The 10,620-nt window shown below is 54.1% G+C and overlaps 1 protein-coding gene across 1 annotated transcript in view; it reads left to right on the forward strand.

Moving 5' to 3' along the window:
• The window catches only part of CFAP77 (cilia and flagella associated protein 77), a 62,002-nt gene extending 57,005 nt beyond the window's left edge, over positions 1–4,997 (forward strand). The window contains exon 6 of the mRNA XM_075170607.1: positions 4,738–4,997. Within this exon, the coding sequence (XP_075026708.1) occupies positions 4,738–4,806 (69 nt within the window). The 3' untranslated portion in view covers positions 4,807–4,997. The remainder of the gene's footprint in view (positions 1–4,737) is intronic.
• Positions 4,998–10,620: the final 5,623 nt, after the last annotated feature.

Here is a 10,620-nt window from a genome sequence, read left to right on the forward strand (position 1 = left end):
TTTTCTTGCTTTGCCTAACAGCTGAAACTTCCAGCAATGCAATTGCTCAAATCACAGCAAAGCATTTCCGTGGTCCAGCCTTTCTCAGTATCCCTTTGCATGTGCCCTGGACATTCAACCTCTCCATCACACCCTAATGCTGCCCTCCGCCATGCTCAGCCCTTCCTCATGTCTCCCTCAGAGACGTGGTAACCCATCATCCCTCTGCCATTTTCATTGCTCTTCAACATCTCCTAATTGACACAAGAAAACACCACCCCTCCCTGTGCAGCCTTACAGCCTGGACCATCTCCAGGGCAGGCTCCACCTGCATCCAAACCCTAGTGTCCAAAGGCAGCACAAGCAACTGTTGGCAAACAATGTCCATTGCTGTTATGGAGATATTCACCCATGAAGGAACAAACTTGGGGTGCTTGCAGCCTCATGGCTTGCAGTAGAGTAAAACCACACACTGGGGGTTGGGTTACAGGTGAGCACTTACCATTGCTTTCAGTGTTACCTACTGGTTTGTACACAAATCCACAGAAGTGCTTTTTAAATGGACTTGGGGTTTCATTCACAGACCTATTCTGCCTTCTGCAGAGATGCTATTTACCAACAGACAACTTAGTTTGAAGTAAAACTCTTGCCTGGCATGAAAAGGGTCAGGATTCAAATCTCAAACACTTGAGGTCAGTGCAAAAGCTGCCAGTTCTGGTCTGATCCCAGGACTTCTGCCAAGGGGGGCACACGCTGGGTTACAGCTCCAGTGGGTAAATTCTCCTTTACCCACACTATTGCCCAGACCAAGTGACCAGTGAACTCCAGCAAACATCTGCGGCCTTTATTTTCAGAAAGCAAAAAAAAAACCCCACATCTCCATGGGGCATTAAATAGAGCAGCCAAAAATTGCTGAGCACTTTTTGAAACCTTCCTGGGTCTGAAGCAAATAAAGATCATTTAGCCCAGACTCCCTTGTCCTGCATTTCCCTGCGTTCTTGGAATTAGAAAGGTGGGGAGAGAAAATCAACCCCATTTATTAAACCAGTTAAGCACGCTACTGCCAGGAAAAGCCACAGTATTTGTAACCCTAATAATCCAACACACACCTCCGAGCACTGCTCATCTTGGACAGAATAACGTCTGTTTTAAAAATACCTGCCTCTCTCTAACTTGTCATGGCATTTGTTGACAACCCTATTGAAAGCCGCTCTCAATGCAGCTGTGAAGGATCTTTCAGCACCTCTTTCTCTTTCCTAGACAGTTTTTGAAAGGGAAGGGAGAAAAAAAAAGCCATCAATACATGGGGAAAAAGGCACCAGCAGCCAACATCGGCTGATGAAGCACCTCACCTGGGCCCCCAGCGCACCGCCTCCAATTAAATCAAAATGGTTTGTTTTTAATGGTCTTTTACACTGACAAGTGGGCTATCATTCCAGGCCTAGAGAGCTGTCAGGGAGCCGAGGCAAATCCTCCGTTGATAATGCCCAATGCTTCCAATTAGGAGCCGAGGCCGCTCCTGGCGCACTAACGATTCCCCAGCCTCCCCCAAGGCCCCTTCGGCGCTGGCTGTTTCGTCTTCCCTCTTCCTCCGCCGCAAATTACTGACACAAAACGGAGGCGCCCCGGTGCCTCCTCACCACGCCGGGCCCCGGCCCTGTTGGATTTAATGAGGCAATGGAAGTTTTTGCGGATCTTTCGCTAAATTCTTTTCTTGTTTGACAGCTGCTTGAGTGTTGACCTTATAAAAGATTTAGTGTTTCTCATTATTTTCTGTCAAGCTTTACAAGTGATAGCTTCACGGAAATCATTTGCATCTCGATGCGCGCGCGCAGGCGTGGTTTTTGTCTGTACGGGGATGCTCGGCGCGGCGTGCGTCAGTGTGTACACCCTACCCCTCTCCGTATTGTGTATTTTATTCCCTTCTCCCCTCTGAAAAAAATCTACAAACCTGGCACTGTTGTTTTGTGCTGTTGGGGGGGGGGTGGAGGGAAACACCAACAGGAGAGGACTTAAAAGGCTCAGGATTTGTTAGACTCCTGTAAATGAGGGAGGTTTTGAAAAAGGAATAGAGATTGGTCTCCTGTAAAGAGAGCTCAAGAAAGTGTTTTGTCACCCGCTAAAAGGATTCGATCAAATGGATGATGGAAAAACTAGGCTGAGTCTAGGGGTGGCTTCGTTGTTAAAGTGAAAAATCGTACAAGGCTGGGAAGCTGCCTCTGAGCAGGCAGAGCCAGGCAGGTGCTGGGAGAGGAGCGGGTACAGCCACATCTCCCTGCAGCCGAGCGTGGATCCTCGCAGGGCAGGAGGAGACCCTGGTGCTTGCTTCAGCCCTCTTCATGAGTTCATTCCCAACACCTTCCACCACCAATCCACCTATAACCATTTAATCCAGCTATATCAATTAAAACTTCTCCCCCTCCCGGTGGGACTCATCTACCTTTCCCTCCAGAAGCTAATCTTACTGACCACCCAAGGGTGCTCACAGTGCCCAGCAGCTATGGCACACACACCCCAGCACCCACCTCAGTGTCAACAAGCCCAACACCAACAGCACCCATGAAATCCCAGTCTCTGGGATATATACTCTGCCTTCTCTGTACCAGCTTAGCCCTTCTGCATCTCACATGTGATTTAATAGTCCTCCGTTAACCGACCTGCTTCTGTTTGCCACATGCATGTGGTTGTACTAATGCTTGACAAGCGATCATTTACAGGCCTTCGATTTCAAACATTGTCATAACTGAGAAACCCAAATGAAAATAACCCCCAAATACATATTTAAATTTTAGGAGCGATAAGGTTTTTTTATTGCCCTTCTAATTCCTTGAAGCAAGCACTGACATTACAACATCCCAGCTGCAAGTGTCCTGCAGGTTTTCATTTGTCAATAACAAATGCAATGAACAACAGCAAAACATTGCTCCTAACCAGCAGCTGGAAACCCTTGCAGCTCCATCACCCTGCAAGGAAAACCACCAAGTTTGTGCCTACAAACTGTATTCCTGTCCTGCTACAGCCAATGCTCCAAATCCACGTTTCAGACAAAATCCTGGCATAACAGCCCGTAATCACGTCAGAGTAATGGTAAAGATCATCAGCTGTCTCTAGAGGAAGTACCTTTGGGTTCATCATTTGAAATATGAGTTAGCAGAATCAGAGATGAGGATTCATCACTGGCATTGACTTCTCAACACCAGTCTCTGTCATAATAAGACCTTTGACCCAAGGACACCCTTATCTTGACTCTAATTACTGGCCTGGGACTAACCCATACTTCTCAACTGTCCCTCATTATGAGAGGGTTTCTCATTTTTTAAAATAGCACTTGTCCCCTGTCCTACACCTGGTGCTTCCCACTTACTCATGCTGAGGGCAGAAGCTGGCATCCCTCAACTTTGTCAAGGGCTCTGCTAATTTTAATTACTGCCAGTTGTGGCTCAGTGTGACATTTCTCACCTGGGAGCTTTGTACCAAGACTGGAGTGAATAAACTGCTGTTTCCTCCCCTGCAGCTTCAACCCAATCCCAGGCAGAAATTCCCCCCTGCCCAGTTCCCAGCACTGGAAGGCATGGGATGGGGAAGGCAGGGGCACATTCAAAAACAGCAGCTCAACTGTCCTTACCTGCAGGCACTGGATTTTTCTAACAATCCCAGCTCTGAGGGAAAAACAACTGCATCGTTAATGGGAAGTTGGAGTTGGCCTGGCTGGGGATTGTCCTTGCCAGCTCCCAGGGGCTGCCCACCTTCTTCAGCAGCCCTTGGTTCTGCCTCCCCCACCTTTCCCTCTCAGAGAGGGGCTATGTCACTGCTGCTGCTTGTGAGAAACAAAAACATCCAGAAACAACCGTCTGAAGTTAGGCACTCAAATGCATATTTAAGTACCTGAATTCCTTCCTCCAGAGAGGGGGAATAGCTAAATATGCTTTGTTTGTCTTGATTAATGAGATCACTAGCAAGCTTTTCAGGGCAAAGACTGCTGTGTATTTTTACATATGCAAAACCTGACATCCAGCCAGTCTGAGCAGGGTGGGGGAAGCGGGACGCAGCTCGGCACATCCACACAAGGCAGGTGTATGGCACAAGGAATTGTGTTGGGGCAGGTAAAGCCCATGGCCCCCGCCATGGCAAACCCACTCTGTACATGAAGACACTCACACATCGCAGTAACTCTGCATCCACTGTATAGGTTTGCTGCATGCAGCTGTGTATAAACCCCACCGCTCACCCCAAAGGGCCCTGGGGTCTTTCTCCCCCAGCTGACTTCCCCTTTGTTTATTTGTCATGGGTATTTGTTCACCCCCCTCCCCACCTCAAAGGGAGAGGCTGCTCGTGTGTTTGTTGGTCAGGGCACGCACGAGTCCCTGACCCCGATGGGGGCTTCCCTGGGAGCTCCGAGCCCATCCTGGCCCCCTCAGTGAAGCCCACAGGCAAGTCCTGTGTTGTGGAAAACAAGTCATATTTATTTCGGGGTCCATCTTAAGTCATGCCAGTATTTGAAAGTGTCACACAACCAACACACCATAGTAAGACTACAGGATCTTGTTAGTGGAGCACAATAAGAATCTCCTGAAGTCAATCAGAAAACTCGTCCTCATTTTAAACAGGTTAAGTGTTTAACTGCAGCTGGAGCAACATCTCCCAAATAGGCAAAACCCCTCATCTAATCTGCAGTCTCTTCCCTGTTTGTGCTACAACCTATTTTCTCTGGCCGGCTGCTCGCTGTAACCAATCGTCTATCTGCTCCTTTCGTTATAGGTTGGGCCTCATCTCAGTACTTTTCCAGACCGTGACGCTCGCAAAAAGGCGTTCAGTGCCTCCCATTGAGAAGTGCCTGCGAGACGTGGTCCCCTTCCCCAGAGCATCCATGCAGTGAGGATCGCAGCACTGTGCTGGGCGCCACAGCCCCTAGACCCTGCGATAGCCATAGACAATAGGCTTTCTTTCTGGTTTTAAAAAGTTATGCTAATGCAGATAAGCCAAATAAGTCATAAATATAAGAGGAATGATTCTGTCTCAGCCTGTTCATTGCTTCGTGTCAGATGCACAATACCTTACTCGGTCTGATCACCACAATTCTCATCTCGCTCAAGGTAACAACACTCACACTGGGAACAGGGCAGCGTTGGCACCATACAGCCCCAGAGGGAAAGCAGGACAGTCTCCTTCTCTGTCTGTTCTGAACAAATATATTAAATGCAACCATATCCCAGTCGATATCAAGTCTATAATATCTCATAATCCATCAGTCCTTCTCACTTCATTGCCTGCTTCAGCAAAGCCCTTGCTGTGTGAAGGCATCCAAACGCCTGCTTTAAGCACTCTGCCAAATAGAGGCCTCACCGGAGAGCGATGCCTTCGCTTGAAAATGACCCCAGCCAGTTCCACACTCACCCTCGAAGAGCTGCTGGTGCCTGGTGTCCCTCAGGGCTGAGCCGCTGCAAGCAGTTGCTGAACAAACTCAAACTCCACCAACACCAACTCAATGTCACAGCACCCAAACCCCAGCCTGGTCACCAAGAGGTGACAGCAGAGGCTCAGACAGGTACCAACACATTTAAAAGCCATCTCCTCCCAACAGGGTGTTTCACCTTAAGAAAATACCACCTGGTAATAACTGTGCTTGCTTTAACTGTGCAGCTCCAAGATTGTAGCAGAATAATTAATTACTCCTAAGTAGTCTGCTTCTCACATCTACTGTTACATCTCAGATTGTACCAGATAATATTTAAGTCCAAATTAGCTTTCAGTCTTTGTATTCATCATCCCATTGACACTCATAGAGCTCAGGTGTGTTCACAGCAGGATGGCCTGGGCTCCTCAGGGCCATGGTCCAAGGGGAGGAGATCTGCTGTCCTGGGCAGCCACAACTACATCCTCAGCTCAGGAAGGGGCTGGTAACAAGCACTGCAGAGGGGGTGGATGTGCCCAGCATGACTTTGCCCCACACACCTCAGCGCTGGGGCTAGCCCAGCCCTCCTACACAGACCCACCAGCAGCCAAGGAACACAAAGAAGCCATGCTGAGCCCAGGACTTGTCCCCCGTCAGATCTCCAGTCAAACTTCTAAAAAAGCAAAGTCCTTCATGACATTGAACTCTGCTGTTTGAGACAAAAAAAATGAAGTCAACTGCAGGGGCAGCTTTTCTTACCTCTCCCAGGACAAGGAGGGCTCCACACCTGCTGCTCTGGCATTTCCCACATCCCCTCCTTAGGGGCAATTTGTGCCTCAATCTGCCCTTTATATAGGGAAACAGCTGTAGCAAACTCCACCCTGCCCACACCTGAGCCGAGGGAGGAAAGAAATCACCTGCTCCACGCAGGGGAAACCCTGGTATGCTGTTCCGTCTTTTTAGTACAGGCCTCTAAATAAAACCCATCTAAAATAACTAGGAGGATAACAGTAGGGTTTGCCATGCTGGCAGGGGTGGATTATAACCAGAGACCTTTCCCACCTCCCCAGGGAGGGACAAAGCCGGGCCTTTAATGACTTGTCTTGCTAAAAATGACACTGTTTACAAATGTGTGTGAAACCCAGGCACGAGGTTTGCCCTGCTGCCTGGCAGGAGCCACATTCAGCTCTTGGTCCAGCCACAGCATCTGTGCCCGCCTGCAGCAACTGCTCAGGTCCTTGGGGCACGCACAGGGAAGGAAGCGTCTCCAGGGAGTCCTGCATGGCTGGACAAGGGCTGGCAAACAAACACGGTGTGAACCAAGCCCACGCAGACCTGCTGATTCGGGACAGATCCAAGAAGCCACCAAAGAGACCAGAAACCCAAAAAGCAACAGCCAAGTCAAACAAAGTGCATTCAAGAGGAGACACCGCTCTGTGGGGCTTGTAGCCCACAGACTTGCCCCACTGCGCCCCGAAATCCTGGGCAGAGTCGTGCCCCAAATGGCCCGAGTCTTACAGCTCGGACGGGCTGTCCGGCGGGAGCGTGGGCACCCACGCCCCGCTGCATCGGCACCCACTTGCACCCCCTGTGAGGAAGGCCCACCCTGCCCGGCCCTGCCCAGGGGTGAGGGCTGGAGCCGGCCGGGCGGCCTCGTCCCCCACCCGAGGTGCCACCTCGGACTCGTCCCCATGGCGGCCCCCGCTGCCCACCGCCCTCAGGCCACCGGGGGGGCACAACCAAGCCGCAAGCCGGGCGGCCCCTCCGCTGCCCCCTGCCCCGGCCGTGCCGGGCGGCGGAGCCCGGTGCCGGAGTCCCGACGCCCCCGCGCAGCCCCGGCCGCCCTCCGGCGCCGGACGCTCCTTGTCCTGCAGTGACACCCACTGGTAAAGGGGATTTTCACGCTGCTGCAGGTTCCCCACCACCGGGCCCTGCTCCCCCCCGTCACCGCGACCCCCCGGCTGACTGCGTCCCCCCCATTTCTGCCGTTTCCCCCCACCCCGAGCCGCCCTGCCCCTCTCTCTCTCTCCTGAAGATACATTCGTTTCCTCACCGGAGCATCCCACCGAACCCTGTCGCTGCTGAGCATCCCTCTCTGCGCCTGCCTGGGCACAGCCTGTCCGAGCACCCGGGTTGGGTTCAGAGAGGAATTCGGTACAACGGAGCCTCCGGGGGTTTTCCTCCCTAAGCCAGACGCTTTCAGGGTGCTGGTCTATGCACCACCAGTAGATATTTCTAGACTAACTCTTGCTACAGCCATCGTCACAGCCCAGCAGCCCATGCCCTCCAACCGCTGGCCCGGCTGTGGAGGTAACGTCCCCCAGCCCCATCAGGGCTCTCCCCACACCTCAAGCCTCCGGGAACACCTGGGGTCAGCCCTGGCCCATGGCCCCAGGGTCAAACCCACACTGGCGACTGGTGCCAGGAGAGCCTGTCCCTTGGCAGCACCCGGCGAGGTGGGATGCGCAGCAGCTCCCAAAGTTGTCAGAGTCCTAGAGCCAACCCTGGGGTGCGACTGGGGCTTGTGAGGAGGTGACTGGAAATGCAGCTGGCATCAGGGATCTCCTCTTGTCTGGTGCATGCCTGTGTGTTTGTGAATAGGAACAGTCTAGAAAATGGGGTTTAAGGTTAAACACACACAGGGAGGGCACCGTACCTGGTCGGTGGTCTGTACACAGGATTTCCTACCTGTGCTGGGAGCCACAGGCAAATCATTTGGGCCCCACTTGTCCAGTGTCCAGCGATGCAGGGGAGACACCACATATGGGCAGAATGGGGCATGTTTCTGCCGTGGGGAGTCTAGTTCTGAAACAACTTAATAATAATAATATTAATAATTCATACTAGTTAATGTCATCCACACTGACATTAGAACATGAGTAGCAAGTGCATCTGTAGCTGCTGGGAGCTCCAAGTGTGGCCTAGGAGTGCCAGTCTGTCCCCAGGGCCTTGCCTGGGGATGGCACAGTACAGTGTCTGCTCAGGGATGCGGATTGGACCCCTGCCCCCCGCAAAGTCTTGCACAGCATCAGAGAGTTGATCTGATCTGGAAATTTCCTTGCGGTTTTTTGAAGGCAGGTGCTTTATTCAAGAGAAGGAAATACAGCAGCAGACCCACCAGCCCAAGCCTGTCCCTGCATGGCTGATCCAAATCCTGTTTCCAAATCCAATCCCAGCCCTGCTCCCTCTTCTGGTCCCATTCCTGGTCCCAAACACAACCTCAGTGCTGATCCTGATCCCAGTGCTGATCATCCCAAATAGGGTATACTGGTCAGACAGGGAGGCTGCCAGAGCCCAGGAGCCAGCACAGTCACGCTGCAAAGAGCCGGGAAACCCCATCGGGGTCTCTGCCCCATTTCTCACTGCAACCGGTTCCTGCACATCTGTTGCTCTGGTACAGCCTAAAGCGATGCTTGGCCAAGTCCAGCCTAAAGCGACTCTTGGCCCAGCCCCGCCTGGGGCAGTGGATGCTGCAAAACCACCCCCCAGCAAGATCAGGACCCTCCAGCCTGGCCCCCGGTCCCTGGCACTGGGGCAGCATCTCCGTGCTGGGAGGGAGACAGACCAGAACCGCAGCAGGGATCCTTCACCCAGGGACAGGGAGGACAGGCAGCCCCCAGCGCCGGGGGTCTTGCACCCCCAGGATGGGGGCAGGCTGAGAGCGGGGCTGATGCTGATTTTGTCCCTGGACTTATCCTCCTATAAGGCTCTTTTGTTCCGCTGCCCCGATCCCAGCCGGCCCCGAGCCTGCAGGGCCGAGGGCAGGAGGTGCTGGGGGCCCTGCCTGCGCCGCTGCCCGACAGCTGGCAGCCGGGCTTCCCGGGGGGCTGGGGGGGCTCTCCCCTCGTTGGTCGCCTCCAAGCTGCCGGCCAAGGGCGGCTTTGGAAGAGGGACAAGATGCAGCTGCCTGGCCGGGAAGGGGGGGAAGAGAGGAAATCGAGTATTTGAGAAATAAGCAGCGACATCGCTTTAAAGTGGCGCAGCTTCACGTACCCGGGCGTGGACATTTTCCTCATCTCCGGCGAAGGGTCTACCCCCAGGAAAAGCCCCTAAATAAACCCTCGAGGAGGCAGGAGCCAGTCTGACTGGGAGGAAGGTGGGAGTCCTGCGTGAGCCGGTCCCTCTCCAGCCTGGGAGATCAACAGCAGTGAAACCCCCGACGGGGCGGGAGGGAGGAAACTTGGTGTCTCCGGGAGAAACGGGCAGGACGGGCAGCCCGGGCTGGGGCCATCGGGGCTTTATTTAAAACGGGATTGACGGCAGGAAAAATCCGCCCTGAGAGCGGTCCCTTCCCAGTTGCACCAGTAGGTACCGCCGCCGGGCGCTGGGAGAGCGGGAAGAGCGGCCCCGGCTCCACCGCGCCGGGCGGGGCCCGATGCCCGGTCCCCGTCGCTCCGTCCCCGCTGCCCTGGTGAGGCGGCTGCCCGGTGGCCCCGCGTTTGCTTGCGCTAAAGGACCTCTCTGCTCGTTTACAACCGATTTCGAGGGGATTCAACGAAATTCGCAGCTCCGAGGCTCACCGCGGGCTCAGAGCAGCCGCCTCTGCGCTGGGGCTTTGGGGAGGGTTTCGGTGCTCGTCCTTTTCTTTTTCTCTTTTTTTTTTTTTTTTTTTTAATTTTAACGCCCAGCAAAACTTTCCCTACTTGGGAGGGACCGGCAGATCGGCTAATTGCGGGGGGAAGCGAGCAGAAAGCAGCAACCGCTCCACATCCCCCCGCCTCGCATCTAATCACCCCATTACGAGCCCCATCAGCGAGATAATGACAGCAAAAGAGGGCGGAAACCGCCCGGAAAGCGTCGGGATCCGGGCGGCAATTAATTCCCGTTAATCAAGCTGCAAGGTGCCGCCGCCGGGGAGTGGCATCCCCTAAAACGCCTCGCGGCCAATGGGCGCGTTCACACGGAGGGGGGGTGCTGGAGTCCCCGAGCCGGAGTGGCATAAGTTCATTTTTTCTCCCCATTTTTCCCCCCTCTCCCCCCCCCCGCAGGGAGGGCGCGGCGCTCCCGCCGCTGTCCGAGGTGCTGAAGGCGCCGCCGGCTCCGGAGCGACTCCGGCTCCCGCCGCTGTCCGAGGTGCTGAAGCCGCGCCGTGGCTCCGGAGTGACTCCGGTTCCCCCCCCCCCCCCCGGCGCTGTCCGAGGTGCTGGCGGGGAAGGGGGGAGCCGCGGCGGCCCGACGGCTGGCCACCCCCTCCGCCCTCCCCTCGCCCTTCCCCATTGATTTCTGGATCATTAAGTGGTTAAGGCTCT

This window comes from Calonectris borealis, chromosome 21 (assembly GCF_964195595.1).
Source record: "Calonectris borealis chromosome 21, bCalBor7.hap1.2, whole genome shotgun sequence".
Taxonomy (NCBI): Eukaryota; Metazoa; Chordata; class Aves; order Procellariiformes; family Procellariidae; genus Calonectris; species Calonectris borealis.